Source organism: Arvicanthis niloticus, chromosome 5, assembly GCF_011762505.2.
Source record: "Arvicanthis niloticus isolate mArvNil1 chromosome 5, mArvNil1.pat.X, whole genome shotgun sequence".
Lineage (NCBI taxonomy): Eukaryota > Metazoa > Chordata > Mammalia > Rodentia > Muridae > Arvicanthis > Arvicanthis niloticus.
Genome location: NC_047662.1, coordinates 16,083,907 through 16,105,185, shown reverse-complemented (window position 1 = coordinate 16,105,185; position 21,279 = coordinate 16,083,907). Strand labels below are relative to the sequence as shown.

Genomic DNA, 21,279 nt, shown 5'->3' with positions numbered 1-21,279 from the left:
GTCAGCAGCCTATGTGTCCATCCTCAAGAGATTCATTACACAAGCAGTACAGTGGTGAGACAGGCTGCAACACTGCTTTCCAAAACTCCTGCCAAAGAGCACTGAACAACATAGAGACGTGTTCAGCCAGCATCAGTAAGTCAAAGACAAGGATGAGGCCAAGGATGGGGCTCGGTTGCTAGACTGCTAACCTAGTGTGCATGAGGCCGAGGCCCTGGGCGCTAAGCCAGGCACTACACAAACTGGGCATGATGGTGTACAGCCGTGATTCTAGAACTTGAGAGGTGACGGAGGACTAGAAATTCAAGGCCACTTTTGACTAACTGAAGAGTTTGAGGCCAGCCTGGGTTCCCTGAGAGTCTGCCTGGCTGGGGTGGGGGATGAACTCCTTAGGACTGCATAGAACATTTTCCTGCTTTGGTAGGGTGAAACTATGGAGACAGAAAGAGAAAAACCTATATACAGAAGCAGGTAATGGACTGATAGTAGGTAAGTAGATAGAGTGATAGATGCTAGAACAATAGAAGATAGAAAGATAGATTGGTTGGTTATAAATAGATAAACAGATGAACAGACAGATAATAATTACATAAATGGTAAATGATGATAGACTATTGATAATAGATATTGATGATATTAGATAGACAATAGATTATTGGAGATAGATAAGTAGATGGATGGATAGATAGATAGGTAGATAGATAGATAGATAGAAATAGTACCATAAAGACATAAACCAACATACTAATCATGTTCCTGTCTTCACAGATGATCCTCAATTTCAGGTTCTGTGTTTTTCAGGTTTCCTGCTAAGGAGCTGGGTTGTGGCACAGTGACAGAGCGTTCGCCCAGCTTGCCGGAGCTTTGATTTTCATCGCCTAGACCTTGAAGCTGCTTGCCCAATCTCCCATTCTAGATACTTCAAAAACAAAACAAAAAACCCATAACCCAAGAATTCTAGAAAAGAGGAAGCAGGAGGCACGTGGGTCACTTCTGCAGGGCCTGGGAAGGGTTGGGTAGGATGGATGGGATATAATATAAGGGGCTGCCTACAGGAACCTCTCTCGGCTGCCTGCCTTGCTCTCCGCTGGAACCATGAGACTTGCCCTGCTGTGTGGGCTGCTGCTGGCTGGTGAGTGGGGACAGGTGTGGGGCTGAGGAGGAAATGGGACTGGAGGTAGATCCTGAGTTTTCCACCCTAGACTAGGCTGCTCTGATCCTGGGGACACTGGAACTCCAGTCCCCAACACTTCCACCACCAGGCAGGAGCCATCAGTGGTTGCCAGGCACCTAGGACACTGGCTTCTGGCTTCAGTCAGAGAGCTGTGGAAGATGGAACTGTGAGGCATTCTGGGAAGAGGATCCCTGTCCCACTGGCAGGGAGGTCGTCTGGGGACAGTTTTTTCTACTCACTCTCTAGACAATCAGATGTAAAAACGTGGCTGCTTGAAAATTGGCTTTTGTTTTCGTAGTCCATCTCTGGATATACAATTTTATAAAGATCTTTCATGTTTTTTAAAATTGATTTTATAGCAGGGCAGTGGTGATGTGTGCCTTTAATCCCAACACTCAGGAGGCAGAAGCAGGAGGATCTCTGAGTTTGATGCCAGCCTAGTCCGCACAGTGAGTTCCAGGACAGCCAGGGCTCCCATACCTTTGAGGGAGTCACTTCCCTGTGTTGGTGTGACAGTGAAGCCACTTAGCAAGCAAGTGATGGAGCTACAGAAATTCATCCTTCACTATAGAGACAATGTAACACAGAGGCACTCTTCTTGATGGCTCTACATCCCCCACCACCTCCTGGCAGAGCATCCTAAGCCAAGCCACGCAATCTCTTCATGTCCTCACCTGCTCAGTGGACCACAGCGTCTTCTCTGTACCACTGAAGAACCCCTAGTGAGAAAATAGTCATCTGGTGTTACATAAGTGAGCATCAAAATGACAGCTGTGTCTCTTCTGGTCACTTATTCTTCACCCCTGAGCTACTGAGGCAGAAGTCGCTGACAAGCTTCGGTACAGAGCGCTTGGGTTTGCTCAGTTACCTCACTACTGAAGGATGAGCAAGGAGACCACACAAAGCATACAGACTCTAAACTAAATGCATTTCTTACCTGCCAGGCAAGGAAAAGCTGCCTGCTTCAGGGAGGGAGTTGAGTGTCGCTTTGTGAGTTAAAAATCGAAAGGGCTAGCTTTGAAGCAAAGAAATAGAGGGACAGCCTGGTGTACTAGCTCACACCTGTAATCCCAGCACTCAGGAGACTGAGACAGGAGGATAACCAGGAGGTTAACTTGTATTACTGAGGGAAAAATTGTCTGGGGTGCAGGGGCTTGGAGAGATAGAGACAGAGAAACCAAGAAAGGCAAGATTCTGAATTCAGATCTCCAGTTGGTTCCCAAGGTGGATTCTGTCTTTGCAGTTAATTGCTTTGGGATTCTTCGTCGTGGAATCTGAGATTTTCCTCTAATTCCAGATGGGAATTCTAGATGTTTCCCAGGGATCTGGGGTCACTTAGCACAGTGAAGGATTCTCAAGGCCTCCCTTTAACGTTCTTCACCCAGGAGCCCTGTGCTGAACAGGAGCATGCACACAGATTTTCACACAGGAAGGAACGCCTGTACCACAAACAGCCGGTCACTTCTAATTGCAGCACGGGGCCACCTGTTAATAATCTCCTCTTTGTCCACTGCACTAATGCCTTCCAGGGCCCATTTCTCACACCAGAGTCCTCTGACGTGGGTCTCTCCTCTCCTTAATATTTACTATGTGGTCCTGAAAAGTTTCACTGTGATACCAGGCCAGGAACGGACTGCTTACCCCTGTCTTCCCTAAGCCTCGTGGGCGCACCCAGCCTGTACCCCCTGTGTTTTTGATGCATTGTCTTCATCTTGTCTGTTTCGCCCAACTTTCCTCTGAATTCATCGACTCCATGTGTTTTATTTCTCCTAATTTAACATAATGTGTTCCTCTCTCCCGATAAAGAGAGATTTCCCATAAGATCAATTCTAGCCGGCAGCTACCAGGCCTGAAATGAGCAGCATGGATTTCTAAATCACTCGGCCTCCCTGGACACCTACCTGGCAGCTGTAAAGCTCAGATTTCTCTAGAGATGAAGGGTGGGCAGGAAGGCTGTGGGAGGGAGGGTGAGTCAGGTCTCTCCCCCCCCTCCACCCCCGTTCCTAGTGGGAAATCAATGCTCAGAGACAGAGAAAACAGAGAGCATTGCCTTTGATTCTGGCTCGATTTTCTTCCTTCTAGGACCTTGAGTGAGTCAGGGGGCCTCCATTTGCTCATTGGTAAAGAGGGGGTTCCACATGGAATTCCTAAGCTTGAGGAACAGTCCCGCTGGTAAAGAAAGCCCTTGCCTTGTGAACCTAAGAGCCTGCATGGGACCCTCTGAACTTGGGGGGAGGGGTGCCAGGTGTGGTGGCTTGCTCAGCAGAATCCCTGGGCTCATAGGTTAGCCAGTCCAGCTTAGTTGGTGAACTTCAGGCTAATGACAGGTCCCCCTGTCCCTGAAGGCGTCTGCACTCACAAGCGCATGTTCCCCGTGCACATGAGCGCCACGCCTGCACACGCACATGTACACAAAATTTAAAAAAAAAAAAAAAAAAAAAACAATAAATCTTGTAACAAGGATGAAATCAGGAAATTAATACGTGGAAGACCTGTACTAAGGACCCCGTTCCAGTCGCTGGTTTTTTTTATTTAGCTTTTAAGTTCGGGGCACAGAACTCCGGGCTGACACATGTTAAAGTGTGTATGTGCTCTTTCACTAAGCGACACTGCCTAAGCCAACACCTTTTAAATAGCAGGAGCAGTGGCCACTATTTGATAACGCTATCATTTTAAGTCCCTCACTTGGTCTAGCACAGTTGTTCTGCCCTCCCCTCCTCCACCCCCCCATGGGCCCCTGGGACCCCACTTCAACCCTTTCCTCATTGTTTGGCTGCTTGGCAGGTATTACTACAACCCAGGGAGGGCTTCTGAACCTGAACAAGATGGTCAACCACATGACGGGAAAGAAAGCTGCCTTCAACTATTGGCCCTACGGCTGTCACTGTGGACTTGGTGGCAAAGGACAACCCAAAGATGCCACAGACTGGTAAACTCCCCTCCCTGACCTACTTGGGACTCTCCTTCCTTCCATATTCACCGATTGAGTTGGCAAATGCATTTTGTTGAGCATGTACTACACACTAGGAACTCTGCTGAGTGCTAACCTGGTCCCGAGCCTCTTGGAGCTGGCCTTCTAGAAGGTTCTGCAGAACACCTGAAGTCCTCTTCCTAACTGGTTACCATTACATGTGTATTCTGAAGCCCAGATTCTTTGCCTATTCTTGTCTGGCTTTTCACAACCATTTTGAGAGCCAGCCCAGAGAAGTCACATGACCTTGGCCAAGTGTCTCAACCCCCAGAATTTTGTTTCCTCATCTGTGGAAAGGGGATGATCCCAGCACCCCCATCATGGGGTAGTCACAGGGATTAAAAGAGAGTATGTGGCTGGAACAAGTATGGGAACTTTTGACCAACAGCAGCTCTCAGGACCTCAAGTGAACCCCAATGTCTTTGATCATCCCTGGTGGGCGTGTGGGGGTGGAGCGAGACAGAGACCAGTGTTGACTAGTGGCTCCTACAGCTTTGCTGCCTGCCTGCCTCTCCCTGTAGGTGCTGTCAAAAACACGATTGTTGCTATGCCCACCTGAAGATGGATGGATGCAGGAGCCTGACAGACAATTACAAATACAGCATTTCCCAGGGTGTTATCCAGTGCTGTAAGTGCCTGGGGCTATGGGCCAAGGGCTGGACCTGGGAAGTCCTGGCTTCCCCTGCCCCCATAGACCCAGTGTCGTACTACATAAAGCACGTGACACCTGACGCTAGTCCTCTCTCAGTGGGGTGGGCACTGAGAAACAGCGAAGGTGAAGGTGTAGAGAGGACCAAGGGGACACCCCAGCCTTTTGGTATCCGGAAAGCAAGTCCATCGCTGAACAGCCATGCACCCAACACTGTTCAACCTCACTGAAGTTTCATGCCCTCCTTGGTAACCTGTCGGACTAAACCAAGCGGAAGAACTTCAGGAGGTGCTGACCACTCCCATTCTCATGGGGAAACCCATATGTACCCCTAACATGGTTTTACCAAGATCGGGCTCAACACCTCACCTTAAGGTTAATGGGACTGCAGAAGCTAACACAGATGCTCACCTTGTGGGGACACTCGCTCCTCGCTACCCCAGCTTTCACTGGGAGCAGTGGTCTGAGCTGGGGATGGCTCCTCGATGTGTCTAGTCCCCCTACAGGCCTATACCCCCCACATTTCTGCTTGGCCATGTTCATTCACTCTGTGGCCCTCTGTCACCTGCCTTCCCATCTGCCCACCTGGCTCAGCTTTCTCCTTCCAGGATGAGTCCCTGAACGGTACTCAACGGTTGTTCCGTAAACAGATGTGAGAATAGGTAACCAAGTAAGAATGCAAAGAGGTGGAGGGCATGTGCCTTATCCAGTCAAAGAGTCTATCTCCAAAGACGAGCAGGGGATCACGTTGTTTTCAGGACCCCTTCTGCACCCCACGGGCAGTCTCAGGAAGGGACGGGTGCTGAGCCATTCCTCTTTCTTTTGCCCACAGCTGACAAAGGGAGCTGGTGCGAAAGGCAACTGTGTGCTTGTGACAAGGAGGTGGCCTTGTGCCTGAAACAAAACCTGGACAGCTTCAACAAGCGCCTGCGTTACTACTGGCGGCCCCGCTGCAAAGGCCAGACTCCCACGTGCTAGCAGAGTCCACTCTGTCCACCCCCCCACTTCAAACATTGAAGTCCTGCAAGTTGCTGCCTCCCACCCTGGTGTCTCCTGGACCAGCTGGCTTTTTAAATCCTCCTTGCAAAAGGGCCTGGCCTTGAGGATCTCCTCTTGGTGCCTCTCTGCTGTAAAGGACCTTTTTTTTTTTTTTTTTTTTTTTTTTATCTTTCTATCCATGATTCTCCTTTCCCTTCAAACTCTGGTCTTTCTGGGCCTAGGAAAACCCTCACATATGTGTTCAGAGCCCAGCCCTCTGGCCCTGTGTTCTTCTCCCCAACTAAACAGTGAGGTCCTCCAGGTTGAGCCCTGCCCCATCTCAGATGCAGTGGTACCCTGATGTCCAGTCTCCTAAAACCAAGCCCATCATGGGCTCCAACAACGACAGGACTTAAGGGTGGGGAAAACTGCAGTCTTCTTGCTCCGGATGCCGAAGCTTGACCTGCTGTTTCTTGTCTGTTGTTCTTTCTCTAGGATCTCTTGCTGTATACAGTTCAGCTCAGGGCTGTCCTTTGGAAGCCTCTCCTGGCTAGCTCTTCTCCCCAGCACTAAGAACACCATTGTGCTGGACTGTCTGAATGGCATAACACCCTTCATTTCTCCTGAGACCAGGGTAATGAAATGTTCCCATACTTTCATCCCAGGCCTGGTTTCTTTCTTTGGAAACGTTCTCCAAAGAGCCCTCTCCATAAACAACTTTCACAAGAGCCCCTGACTCAGGCTCTACCTCTGGGGAAACACATTGTAGCAACATTTATAAATTCCATGACTTCTCTCCCTCCCAGAACTTACAAACCTCAGAACTTTCCTTAGATGCTACAGCTAAGGAAAGTGTTCATTAGTGGCAGATTCAAGAGCCAGAAACCTTGGAAGATCAGCTTCCCATATGAACAAGGATGGTGGGGCTAGGGTTTGGGGGGTGGTTTTTCTGGGTATTCTCTTTGGCTCAAACCTGACCCAGCCTACCTTCATCCCTGCAGCTATCGGCATTGAAGGGACTCTGACCAGCCTAGACCTGGCAAACATGGCTCTGGCAGGCCTTCCGCTTTTCCCCCATTCCCTCTGCAGTGCTAAAAACCATTAGATTACATTCCTGAAGCTAGCCCCCAAAGTCTCTTCCCTTATTTGGCCGATTCCTCCACATGAAGCTGACTACCAAGGTCCAGATATCAAAGTATTGAAGTCCAGCAATCAAAAGCCCCCTTTGGTTCACCTAATATGCCCAATCAAAACATACCACGGCACCTTGCCTATTCTAACATAGACCTTCCCTTTCCCGTTTCTTATAAATTACACCTGCAAGGTCGTTTGCTGATGTTTTTCTGTCTGACTCAGAAAGCAGCCACTTTTAACTTTTCTTCCCCATTTAATAAAAGCTCTCTCTATGAAAACAGGTCTTTGGATGTGGTTTGTGACTAATCCAGGGTCTGGGAGGGAGCCCCATCGTGAGAGGGTCTCCTTCAGAGATTGCCAAGGTCCCGGATGGTTGACTAAGCTGATATAGCATCTGAAACAGAACACCCATTGGCAAAAGATATCATCTGGCAGGGACCGGGCTAGTATTTGCCTGGCAACAACTGTTTCAGAGAACATCTGTTATTCTTGTCTGACTAGCTGTGTTTCCAACCTCAGGGCCAAGGTAACTAGAACCACCCACACCCTCCAGCCTGTGACACACCACAACAAGACAGAGAAGTTTTCTCAAAACCCCAGTAAGGCAGAGTGCCAAGAAGTCCCAGCTATGGGCTCTGGGTTCAAATCCCCACAGTTGAAATGCTCGTTTTAGTGACAGACCATGAGAGCAGGAAACTGTGTATGCTGGAGACAGGGCTTATAATGAACTTAAAACCGCCACTTTATTTATTTTTAAAGTCTACTGAAAAAGAAGTCCAGGCTGAGCATATGATGGTGTCTAAGTCTGAGACAAGAAAATGACTAAGAGAAAGAGAAGAGAAAAGAAAAAAGAAAAAGAAGGAAAGGAAAAAAGAAAAGAAGCAAGGGGAGTCTGGAAATTGGGGCACGATGAGGGTAGGGTGATGGGAACTTGGTTCCCAGCTTGGCTCTTTGGTGGCTTGAAGATGTCTTCAGAACCAGGTTTCTCTCCTGCTCCTGGCTGGGCTAAGCTCACTCACTGCACCAGTTTTCCTCCTGGGCAGGCTCTCTGTAGCTCCCATACCAGCCATGGTTCTCCAGACCCCTAGATACTACAGTGATTTTTGTCTCTTCCACCACGAAGCCAACTTCCCCTAGGGACGAGCCACCTTGAGCCTGAGCTGCCTTCAGAGATCAGGGGTACCCTGGTTGGTTTAGACTACTATGAATTTAGTTGTCCCTAAGAAGGTGGGCAGATTCAACTTGTGATCTGCACTGGATGGTCTGCCTGTCGGCTTTGAAAACCGGTGCCTGGTGGTACTCCACGTTACAAAGTAGCAGCTCCCTCTATTTTGAGCAAATGCTGAGGCCGTATGGCAGAATCTTACTGTGTACACAGACACCACCACCTGTTCAGCAAGAACCACAAGGCACAGAATGATAAACACCTTTCCCATGCACATGAGAGAGTCTTGCAGAGGAACTGCAAGGTAAATCAAAAAGGCGTCAGACATCAGCAATATTAACATCAGAGAGGCTGGAGGTGTAGCTCAGACAACAGAGTGCTTGCCTAGCATGTACGAAACCCTGGGTTCAACCCTCACCAACAAATAAAATGAGGTATTGCAGTGCACAAGGGTAATCTAGCACTCTAGAGTTAGAGGCAGGAGATTTAGAAGTTCAAGGTTGCTGGGTTGTGGTGCAAACCTTTAATCCCAGTACTTGGGAGACAGAGGCAGGTGGATCTCTGCAACCTTGAGGCTAGTCTGGTCTACAGAGTGAGTTCCAGGACAGCCAGGGCTACACAGAGAAACCCTATCTTAGAAAACAAGGAGGAGGAAGAAGAGGAGGAGGAGGAGAAAGAAGAGAAAGAGGAGGAGGTAGAGGAGGAGGAGTTGTTCAAGGTCACCCTTAACTACTTACTGGTTAAAGCTAACTTGAGTTACAAACTCAAAGGAAAAAAGAAAAAACAAAACAAAAACAAAACAGAAAATGCCCATGAGCTTACAGAACACACCAGACCTGGAAAGAATGGAACTCCAACATTCTCCACTGGACCTCACAGAAGGAAGGCCACCTAATACTACAGCCCTTGTCTGGCCATCTTGGTGGGTAGCTCAAGAGAACTTGAGTTGTGGCCAGGTCCTTGTCTTGCCTCGCTGGCCTCCAATGCCCTCTCCCATCAGCTTCTGAAGATCTTAGCCGGCCACCTTCAATGCCTCTGCCCTACACCAGCTTTCTCCTCTACCTCCTGTGAGGCCTTTGAGCTCCACATCTTTGAATTCTTTCCCAGCCATTCTGAGCCATGTTTGAAGTGTGGCGTGTGACCCAAGAGTGTCTATCAACACTTAAGATTGGAATAAAAGGACCCATGATGGCCAGCGTCTGTCCTACTAAGGGAAATTAGGGTTAGTTGGTAAATTATAGCCAGTGAGCCCAAGGATGCTGACGTCACTGGTGAATCTATTGTGGAAAGACACATGTCTGTGTTTGTGACAACGTGACTCACTACTGAGAAGGTATCTGTGTCTTAGAAGATGAGGGACTGATAGACTCAGGTTAGTGTGGGGGGAGGGTGTTGCCAGAGTGACAAGCCAGGATTGCCGTGCTGATGGGGAAGACAGGACATGGCAGAACTGTGCTTCCCTTGTGACTACATGGTCACCACGAAAGTAAAAGCACAAAACCCAAGTCTAGGATAGGCAGATGGGGCCTCAGGCAGCCACATCTGTGGGCCTCAAGGTAAGAGGAGGCCCACATGTCTGAGGGTTCTTCTGAACAAATTTTCTATTACTGAAACTGGGCAAGAAACAGAAAACAGGGAGAGACTCCAGGGTATGTTTGCCCTCCACTAACGTCTCCTTCCAGTGAATCAGTGTTGGAGCCAGGAGGAAGTATCTCCTAGGTTTCTGATCCCTCCAGTCTGAGCCTACCAAGGAGTGCCCTGTGGGTAAGGGGTGGGCAGCTCTGAACACCTGTCAAACACCCAGGAGCCCACTCCTTCCGCCTCAGACCCAGGTGTTGTTACTGGTGTTGCTGAAACTTCAGGAATGAATCAGCTGCTGATAGGCTCGGGGGGCTGGAATTCGAACCCAGAGCTCTCTCCCTGCAGGGCCCTGCCCCCACCCTTATTCCTACGCTGTTAACTGGGGCAGCTTCTGACTCAGCCTGGCTATCCCTACAGTGGATTAGCCATGCTCATGGACCATGCAGTGAGTGTAGGGTGGAGTAACACAAAGGGACCAGGGAGATGGTTATATGATCACACAGTGGCAGTAATGATGTTCAAGCCAAGCCTGGTGGCAATGCTAGATTGATGGAGAACACTTGATGCCCTCTTCTGCTTTCTGCTTGCACTCCCAGACACACTTGCTAGTGTGTGTGTGTGTGTGTGTGTGTGTGTGTGTGTGTGTGTGTGTGTGTGAGAGAGAGAGAGAGAGAGAGAGAGAGAGACAGAGAGAGAGAGACAGAGAGAGACAGAGAGAGACAGAGAGAGAGAGACAGAGAGACAGACAGAGAGACAGAGAGAGTGGGGGAAGAGAGAGGGAAAGAGAGAGAGAGACAGAGGGAAAGGGGGAAAGGGGAAGAAGAAGAAGAGGGTGAGGGAGAGGGAGAGGGAGAGGGAGAGGGAGAGGGAGAGGGAGAGGGAGAGGGAGAGGGAGAGGGAGAGGGAGAGGGAGAGGGAGAGGGAGAGGGAGAGGGAGAGGGAGAGGGAGAGGGAGAGGGAGAGGGAGAGGGAGAGGGAGAGGGAGAAGGATCTGGGTTCCATCCCCAGCGGCCCCTTCCCAGCCCTTGGCTGATGCAGTCCTCTGGCTTTGTGGATTCAGGAATCCACCTCTGTGGGACAAGTCAAAGTGAAGTTATGTGACGATGATGTCTTTGACCTGTCCCTGTCTGTTTTTCTAGCTGGATCCTGCCCCAAACCCCTGTGTTCCTTCCATCCATCCTCCCCTCCTTATGATGTGCATATGTGTGACTGGGCTGCTGTTATTCCACATTCTACCACAGAGTTCCCTTGAGGGACAGCGAAGTACAGGAGAATTTTCACTTAGAATTAATGCCATCTGTCTTCATTTTGGAGAGCTGGCACATGCCTCCTCTTCCCAGATTGCCAGGAAAGGCAGAGTCAGGGCCTGGCTATAGGGTGACTCAGGCTGCTCTTGGTAGAGTCCTGTGGGCTGTTCACTTAGTTTCTTTGTGACAGGGTCTTGGGGAGCCTTCTCTGGCCTTGAAGTTGTAATAGCAGATGACTAAACTCTAAATCCTGCTTCCCTTGAGTGCTGGGATTGCTGGTGTGTACTAACACACCAGCTTATGCCTAGGGTGGTGGGGATCTATCTCAGGACTTCCCAATGCTGGGCTAGCATTCTACGAACCGATCTGCATGGCCATTCCTTCCTCTGAGATTTTTAAACCATGAAAATAACGGACGTACAAAAATGCCTCTATGCCCAAGGACAGATAAATTCCTGGAATATTAGGGGTTGTTGTTCATGTAAGATAGTAAACTATGTGTTTTTGCTTCTGTAAATAAGCTTGCATGCCCCAAATGCACAAGATATGTTTGATCATACACACATAGGTGGGAGATACATAGGCAGGAAGTATGTCAGGATGGCTGCTTGTCCCTGACTGGACAAAGGCCGGAAGTATGTGGCCTTGTGGGGCTTGCCTTGATAGGTCTCTAACTAATGGAATTTGGAGTGAGCCATTCTCTGGGAATCCCAGTATGGACCTGGCCGGTGTCCATTGTCCCGGCTAGTATTTAATAAAGCTTGCTTCAAATTCGGTTCAGAAATTGCGGTGGTGGTCTTATTCTTGCTCTGTGGGATTAAGACTCCATTTTAGGGTCTCTCTTGGAAGTGCTTCCCGCTTAACTAGCTTATTCCCCATCCCTACCCTTGACCTCCCAGAGCTCAGCTGTCCCTCAAAGAAAATAATCAGGCACCTCCCAGTCCTGGGATGTCCCCCTCCTACTGTCACTCTTCCTTGCAAACCCTCCCTCCCATCCCCCTCCTCTTTTCTCCTCCTTCCTCACTCCCCCTCTCTCCCTCCTTCTGTTGGACCCTAAGATCCAAACCAGGTGACATGCTCCCACAGAAACACTCACGGACAGGGGGTTTGATGCAAAAGCAAGAGGTTTAATTGATTCCAGTGCACTGGGGTTCCCCCGCATGCAGGCTAGTGGAACCTCGAGCTGAAGCTAAGAGCAGTTTTTATACCATTTTTACAGGGTTTACAAGGGCTGTTTTATATTCACCTTTTAGACAATGTTAACCCCCAAAGGCTGACCTCAAATGGCCGTTCCCATGCCCGGGTTTCTCGGCAATATTATCTTATGACCATAGCTCCTGTTTACCCAGGTGTATTGCTCTAAGGGCCCAGCCTCCTGATAACCTTTTAACTCCTTTATCTTGGGCCCTTCCTGGAATGTGTGTGCATCTTTGGAATGCACTTCTCCTGGAGCCCAGAGAAGTTAACTTTTAAGTTTGGATTGAGATCTGAGATTCCTACACTTCCTCTCTCCCTTCATACTCCTACCTCTCTCTCTCCTCCCTCTTCCCTCCTCCCTTCTCCCTCCTCCCTCCTCTCTCCTCCTTCCTGTCTCCCTCCCTCCTTACTTCCTTTCTTCCTCTTCCTTTTTCTCTCCTCCCTTCCCTTTCTCATTTATTCCTTCCTTCCTCTCCCTCCCCTATCTTTCTTTCATCTTTTAAAACAGGGCCTCTAGCTAACCCTGGGTTAGATGGTTCTGGCCTGCATCTCACCTTGGAGCCCAGGATGACCTTGAACTTTTGCTTTCCACTTTCTAATTGCTCCTGGTCCCTCACTCATTCAGTCTCCCCCTTCACCATCCCCAACACTCAACTAGAATACAAAAGCCAGGCAAGGGTGGCCTGAGCCATCCTAGCATCCACAGCTCGGGGAGGAGCCAGGGAATTCTTCTAACCAGATGAAGAAGTAAATGAGTACTTCTATGTACTCATAGGCCTGCTATGAAAGCCCATGCTATTTCTTCCAACTGGGACACATCCTCGCTGTGTGGGTATGAGTTACTGGCTTTACTTCCCTGGTCCTCAGTTTGTGACAGAGTGATGGAAGGAAGATGGAGTGTCCAGCTGAGATGGACTTCTGAGTGAATCTGCATCTCTCTTTGGGTGAGCACTTCCCACTGATGGAAAGGGAGAACTCAAGGCCAGGCTCCGCTCTGTTCTAAGCAGTTTTTCAGGCTGTGCTGAGGGGCTGAGGAACAGCCAGACAGACTCCAGGTAGATCAATGAACCTTTTCCTTATACACTGAACATGGCTGGCTTTGGCTTCTTCTCCCTCTCCAATACAAAGTCTTGGTGGGTTTTCCCCTCTCTTCCCTAGGGGAAACTGTTTTGTGGAACTTTCAAATCTCCCATGTGGGGACAGGTTCCTCAGGTGGGAACTGGACAGCTTCCCTTTCTTTGTGTAGATTAAGCAATCCCCTCAATTGCCCAGTCCAGCCAATCTGGGGGAGAGAGGGACCTCCCATCCCCAAACATATGCAGTTTTGACTTGTCAGATGGACTCAGATTCCAGGTCTAGGTACATGGATCCTACTGAGAAATCTACCTATGAGTGTGCACATGCATGCATGTATGTACATACGTGCAAGTGGTTTTTTTGCTTTCAATACAACATGGCTAATGCCAAAATCATTTTATTCTCTAAGTTGGAGGAGAAAGAGTCCACACCTGCAACCCTAGACAACATCACCCTGACAGCTTCAGTATCTTGCTCTGAGAGTCTCCACATACAAGCAGCTATGACTCCTTTTGGAGGGTGGAGGATGTTTGGGCTCCTGGATGGACCAAATAAACAGCTCCATTTCGGTCTCCACCCGTGCAGCAAACTGACAAATGGCTTACTCCCAGTAGTTGAAAGGGAGCCACCCTATACGTCTACAGGGCTGAACTGAGGCTATAGGGGCACATGGGTCTGTTAAAAATCATAGCAGAGAAATCAGGCCCCAAAACTCATTTAGCATATCAGACTATGGGAAGGTTGTAACTCCTTCACCTGTACCCCATCCATAAAGTGATGGATACCTAGCCCTGCCAACTTGTCTTCTGATACGTGTGTGTGTGTGTGTGTGTGTGTGTGTGTGTGTGTGTGTAGGACCAACAGGTAAAGAACTCCCTCATTGTCCCTGAGGCTGCAGTTTAGCTCAGCCCTGACCTTACCTCCAAGGCACTGACAAGGCCCCCTCAATTGCAGTGCCCATACACCTGCTTGCCCACCTGGATCCGGACCTCGACCCTCCAGCCATGCTCCTTTACTGTGGCTAATTTGGGGTTCATCATCTTACCCATACAGACTCTACTGTCATTTCTGTCCTCTAAGACAGAATCCTCTAAGGTCTGTTGCAGCCTCTCAAACTTACATTCAATCTGTAAGCCACATATACCCAGATTGATAGCTAGACAGACAGAAGGGTGATAGACAGATAGGCAGAGGGTGATAAATAATAGGTAGCTAGATACTGGCGTTGGTGGGTTACACAGGATGCTTGGTCAAAGAGAGCCACTACAGGATGAATTTAGGCTTCTTAGCAGCAGGGAGGGGGACCAGCCTCTGAAGGACTACACACCAACAGCCGCCTTGAAGCTCTTCGTATTGTTGCACCAAAGGCGCCTTCAGCGAGTCCATTTCCACATAACAAAATTTGTATGTGACCTATCTTGAAAGACCCATCACCTAAGCAATTCCCAGCCACGGGAGACTTCCTGGTTTGCCAGGCCTGTTTCCAAACTAAGATATGCAAAGGCTCAGAGAAACGTTCAAAGGAATAACCCCATAAAGTCTCAGGAAGCAATCACTGGCAAAGGGCTAGTTCAAAGCTTAGGTGCGACCTCTCCAGACTCAAGCAGGATACAAAGCTTCTGCTAAAATTTCTGCAACAGGTAGGTAGGTAGGTAGGTAGGTGGGTAGGTAAGTAGATAGATAGATAGATAGATAGATAGATAGATAGATAGATAGATAGATAGATAGATGAGTGCATGGCTGGATAGATGGATAGATAGATAGACAGACTGAAATGTTGTGTGATTTGAGACTTAATATTAGTCATTAAAATTTGAGTGAAGGGGCTGGAGAGGTGGCTCAGAGGTTAAGAGCCCTGTTTGCTCTTCCAGAGGACCTGGGTTCAATTCCCAGCACCCACATGGTGGCTCACAACCATCTATAATGAGATCTGGTACCATCTTCTGGACTGTAGGCAGAAAAAACTGTATAGATAATAAATAAATCTTAAAAAAAAAAAAAAAAGGAAAACCAAACCCCCAAAAAACCAAACCTATTTTTAAAAAACTGTATACATAATAAATTCATCTAAAAAATAAAATTGGAGTAAAAATACCTGCATTTGCCTCAGCCTGATTACCAGTGTAGGTGTAGATTATACAATGAATTGCTGTCACTGAAACCTCTGCACCCTGTGAATTCATTATTGATAAGACACGAGTGTGCTCATCCTGTGTTTCTGGCCAGTACACACATGACAGGCAGGGCAGCAGAGGTGGGTGAACAGTGGGAAGGGACTATCTTATCACCTCTCATGGCCCAAGCACTCCTCCTCCCCCACATGTAAAGCTCGAAGGGAGACTCAGGCCTCCTTAACATCTCCATCCTTGTTTTCAAAACCCTCTTCCCCAGCTGGGGAGAAGACTCAGCAGGTAAAGATAGATAGATAGATAGATAGATAGATAGATAGATAGATAGATAGATCACGCCTGAGGACCTGAACTCAATCTCTGGGGGTACAGAGTAGAGAAGGAGAGTTGACTCCTGCAAGTTGTCCTGTGACCACCACACGTGTCATGGCATGTTAGCACCCCCAATAATAATTAATCAGTTAATCAACAAATCCTCACCCTGTATCGCTTTTGCTGGACTGTACCTTTTATTCCCACAACCTCAGGATCCTCATCCCCTAGATCTGAAGTAGATGACTAGAAACTCCCCCCTCCTTCCCTCCTTCTCCTTGTCCCTCTCTCCCTCCTTCTATCTCCTTCTCTCCCTCCTTGTCCCCCTAACCCTCCTCCCTCTCTTTCCTCCCTTCCTCCTCTTCCTCTCTCTCCCGCCTCCCAACTCTCCTTTCTCCCTCTCTCCTTCTTTCCTCCCTCTTTCTTCCCTTTCTTCCCTTCTCTTCTTCCTTCCTTCTCTCCCTCCCTCCCTCTTTCCCTCCACCTCCCCTCTCCCTCCCCTCCCTTCCTTTCTCCCTCCCTCTGCTGTGCCTTCTTTCTCCTTCCTGGTTCCTGCTTTGCTCTCCTGTACTAAGCAGGCCCTCATACATGTTAGACAATCACCTTACCATTGAGCTATACTGCACCCTCCACCTTTGAGGGTCAAGCCAGGGTCTCAGACAGCACAAGGAATGAGCTTCATATACTTCAGAGGCAGCACTTAAATTCCTGAACCTTCTCGCTTCACCTCCTGTGTGCTGAGATTTCAAGCGCATACCATCATGCCTAGCTTCCCAGCCCTTTCTAAAATAAATTTTATTTTATTTTAAGTTTTGTGAATTGCCCAAATGTGTCTTGAACTTGGGATCCTCCTGTCTCAGCCTTCTTAATAACTGGGCTCATACGTGCATACCAAAGTGTGCATGTGTGCGGTGTTATGTTGCTATATGTATATATGCGATGGGTGTGTGTGAGTGTGCGTATATACATGTGAGTGTGCATACCTACGGAAGCCAGAGGTCAATGTTGGGTGTCCTCCTTGCTCACTCTCCATCTTATCTTTGGAGACACAGTCTGTTATTGACAGACTGGAACTCACCTCTTTGACTAGACTGACTGGCAAGCCCCAAAGATCCTCCCATCTCTGCCTCCTCAATGCTGGGCTATCAGACACTGCTGTGCCTGTCTCCCTATGTGGCTGCCCAGATTCCAACTCTGGTTTTCGAGCTTGCATGGCGGGCACTTTGCCAACCGAGATGCCTCAGCCTCAGAAGCTGCACTTTGAACAGTCGTTGACTGGAGCTTCGGTTGTACCTGGCCTGGCTCACCCTCTGAAGAAGACCCTCTCCTCTAGCACTCTGCCTCAGCCAGCACTAACCCCACCTTCTTCCTCCGAACCCCTACACCGGAGACCCAGCCTCTCCCCAGTCCAGGACTAAAGACATCTATCCTTCGAGCCAAGGCACAGCCACTGAGTCAAAAGACAAGACGGATTCCAGACTAAACTCTAGCCCAGCGGATTCTATGGGCCTCTAACCAACAGTCATCTGTGGAGCCTCGGCCTCTACTGCACGACCTTCACAGGGGCTGCTGAGTATTTGCTTCCTTTATTTTATTTCGAGCCTCTTATTTATTTATTTATTTATTTAAAGTCTCCGGAAGGTGACCCATGCTCACTAGCTACCTCTGTCCCCTTCGCTGTTGTTGTGATTGAATACCCTGACAAAAAATTACTTCTGGAAGAAAAGATTTGTTTTTAGCACAGTTCAGTGGTACAGTCCGTCCGTGGTGGGGAAATCGAGGCAGCAGGAGCTTAAAGTGGCTGGTTACGTCCCACCCACAACCAGGAAGTGAAAGGGATGCAAGTATGCTTGCTAAGCCCAGCTGGCTTTCTCCGTTTTATATGGTCCAGGATCCCCTGCCTAGGAATGGCTGCCCCACAGTCAAGATGGGTTTCCCCCACCCCTGCATCAATCTACACAATCAAGATAATGACAGGCACGCTCAGAAGCCCATCTCCCCAGTGGTTCTAGATTCCAGCAGGTTGACAAGTGAAGGGGAACTGAACACACTCCCCCAACATGTGCATGGATGAACAGCAGCTGAGAATTGATCATTGTAGGCACAGAGTTCTCGACCTCCCTTTATCAGACCAGCAAGGTATACATACATTTCCCTTCAAGGAACGGGGACCCTTTCCTCTTGCACTGCTGAAACCGGGCACGGACATCAAGGTGACTTTGCACAAACCAGTCTTACCTTAAAAGCATTTTATCCTTCATTACCTGCATTTCCTCAATTCACCTTCCCTTATAACCCAAACCCCTCTTTATTAAAATGATACACAAGTTAAGCTTCGCATTTCTATACATGCACACACACATACATATGTGTGTATGTGTGTATAGATGTATCTCCCTCCCACGTAACCTGCACTCTGCTAATTCAATTGACCAAACATAAGAAGGCAGAGAACGTTTTTTTCTCCATCAATAGCCTGCATTCAAGTGACTAGGAATAAAAAAGACAAAAACCAAGCAAACATAAACAAACAAACAAAGAAACAAAAACCTCATAGTAATAAAAAAAAATGATTAGATAAGCTCAAACCCACTACCTAATACTGGGGAGACGTGTGCATGGAAGGCCAGCAGAGAACACCAATGTTGTGACCACGTATGGGGGCTCTGAGTCCCGTGGGCAGGATTGTCAGTGCTGGGGGGTCTCCTGATTTCCAGGCTGCAGTCTCTCGAGTGCAAGTCGCTGGCATTCTCTGAGCCTCAATTACTACCCAGGAAGAGGAATTACAGTCCTGTCCCCACCTGTTTAGAATCATGATGATGAAATAAATGTACTATGCTTTATAGCACATGTGGAACCCAACATCTGCTGCCATCATGGTGATTGTCAGCACCGGAGGTGATGGGTGATGTGTTTTATTGACACTTTTTATGGCTATGTCCTGTCTCTCCCCAGGGCTCATTGTCACCCAGGGCAGCTTATTTGAGCCCTATGAAATGATCCAGCAAGCCACGGAGAAGTGATGTGTCTGCCGTCACTGTGACTTAGGGAGCCAAAAGTAGCTCATGGATGCCACCAAGACATAACTCTTCTCCAGGGACAGCAGCCTCCCAGCAAAGCCCTGGAACACTGTCCTGGTCCCTTAAGTTGCCCATGAGATGGCTACAGGGAGGCTTGGATGGCTTGGATTGCCCCAAACTCCAGAGTCAGAGAGCCTGTTTTGAGTCCTACCTCCATCACAGATTGGAGTATAACTTTCTCCAGACTCTTTCAGTTCTCAAGTTCTCTCTCAGTAGTCACGTGGGCTTCTGAGACATTCGGCCTGGGTCAGAGCACTTGGAAAAGGGAATCCTAAAATCTGAGGCGTTCCACACTGGGATGAATCTTTGGAACTCCTGATGTTCCACGAGGCGGCAGGCCTTGTCCAGACTGAGACACAGTCTGGAAGGTAATGACAGGCTCACAGTTTACAGCCCACAGGTTTATTGAAAACCTGAGTAAGCTTGGCCCAGCAGCTGGCTCGCTTTGATTCATGGGAAACCAGTCAGGCAACATTCTGAACTTGCTGGATCAGCAGTTCACCACAGATGACTCAACGAATTTTAGACACTGAGACAAACAATCTGGCTCAGTGCGAGTTGGGTGCTCAGACTTGACACGTGGCTTGGCTCATTCCTAGACTCTGAATCTTTGCATAGACGATTATGTGACTCCAAAATGAAGCCTTTCTCCCTCTAAGGGTCTCTTGTGTTTTCCTAAGCTCTTTGCTAGGCTAGGAAAAGACCAGTAAGTCAGGGGCAGTAGATTGATGCAGGGGTATTGACCTGATGACCCAAAACCATTTAGAAAGGGTACGAAAGGGCAGGTGAGACAACTTAGTCAATAAAGATTTACGTTTGATAACCTAAACCCTAAAATCTATGTAAAACATCCTTCATGGCATTGAACAACTGTGACTCCAGCTAAGGAGGCAGGGAATGTATAGATGCTGGGTGCCACCTGGCTAGTTTGTGTAGCTGGATTAAGAGCTTCAGATTCAGTGAGGGCATCCCAATATTACCTACCCTCTGGCCATGTAAGTGTGTGTGTGTGTGTGTGTGTGTGTGTGTGTGCGCACACACACACAAATGTACATACACCGAGGGGGGATTGACTGGAACAGAGATTGACTGGGATGGGTGGGGGGAGGGAGAGAGAGAATGAGAGAGGCTGTGGGAGACCAGAAGAGGAAGGAGGACCCCTGCTGGGGAGGATGGAGATGACACATTGTCTTGAAGGGGAAGGGGAAGCTCTGGAGCAGAACCTTGGTGTGGAAGACTTCGGCTGGTTGGGTGGAGCTGGTGTATAGGGCCTGATACACCCACCACACAGGCAAAGGGTGGAGTGTGGGAATGGGCAGCCTCTGGGACCAGTGGCAGGCCTGTTTGCCTGGTGTTCAACTAGAGTCTCCCTCTGGGCAGTACCTCATTCACAACTGCCTTCTTCCTCCAGGAAGCTCACTGCTGCTTCCCGAAGGGAGAACTACCATTTGAGCATCACCCTCAGTTGCATCCACTGAGATACTCCATAAGGGTGAGGGCTGGGAAGAGAGGAGGGACTCTCTCTGTGAGTCCTCCTCTTGTTCACAGCTGCCCCAAGCTCACCTTCCTTGTGTTTAGGGACTGACATTGCTGTTAGAGTGTTCAGGCTTGGTTTGGTGATCCACTCCCACAACACACACCATTTATCAAGTGCTGACTGTATGTCAGGCAATTGAATATATGCTTCATACTACTCGTTATCAGACAGACACTCACAGCAAGCTAATAAAGTTTTTTATGAGCCCACGAGACAGCCATAGAACTGAGACACAGAGAACAGAAATCAAAGACCTGACGTCACCCGGGGAAGCGGTGAGCCACATTCTGGTTTTGAATTGTTTGTTTGTTTTTAAGGTTGCTTTTTTTTTTTAAAATATGTGTATATGTGTATGTCTGTGCATGTGTGCACATGAGTACAGGTGACTGAGAAGCCCAGAAGAGGGCAGGCACTGGATCTTTTAGAGCTGCAGTTATGAGCAGTCATGAGCTGCCTATTGTGGGGACTGGAGAGACTAAACTCAGATCATCCGAAAGAGCAGTAGGTACACTAAACACCAAAGCTATCTCTCTCCCTATCGCCCCCTCCCCTTAGGCAGAAACTCAAGTAGCAAAGACTGTCACTGAACTCTGTCATTGAACACTGAACTCAAGGTCAACTGAGAACGACCTTGAACCCAGCAACAATCAGCTATGCCCATCAGAAGGAGTGTCTCAATAGAGTCCAGGCCACGAGACCCCTGAGCTGCCTCGGAGACAGCAGACCTTGTGTTATCGTGAGCTTGCTGTTTCCTAAGGTACCCTTGTGTCTTACTGTAAAGTGTGTTTCAGTTGGAGGTGGTGGTGCACACCTGTAATCTCAGCCTGGTCTACATAGCAAATTCTAGGCCAGCCAGAGCTATATATCAAGACGATGACCCCCCAATCCTCAGGACAGAAAGAAAGATGGATGGAAAGAAGAAAAGACAATACAGACAGGCAGGCAGGCAGAAAGAAGGGAAGGAGGGAAAGTAGGAAAGTAGGAAAGAAGGAAGGAAGGAAGGAAGGAAGGAAGGAAGGAAGGAAGGAAATTCTCCGTAGTCACAAAG

The 21,279-nt window shown here is 48.6% G+C and overlaps 1 protein-coding gene across 1 annotated transcript; it reads left to right on the top strand.

The window, feature by feature from the left end:
- Positions 1 to 861: 861 nt before the first annotated feature.
- Positions 862 to 7,161, top strand: Pla2g2d (phospholipase A2 group IID). Its single transcript, XM_034501579.2, has 4 exons — positions 862 to 1,132; positions 3,959 to 4,103; positions 4,667 to 4,773; positions 5,627 to 7,161. The coding sequence occupies exons 1-4, from the start codon at positions 1,096 to 1,098 to the stop codon at positions 5,770 to 5,772; spliced, it is 435 nt and encodes a 144-aa protein (XP_034357470.1). The 5' UTR covers positions 862 to 1,095; the 3' UTR covers positions 5,773 to 7,161.
- Positions 7,162 to 21,279: the final 14,118 nt, after the last annotated feature.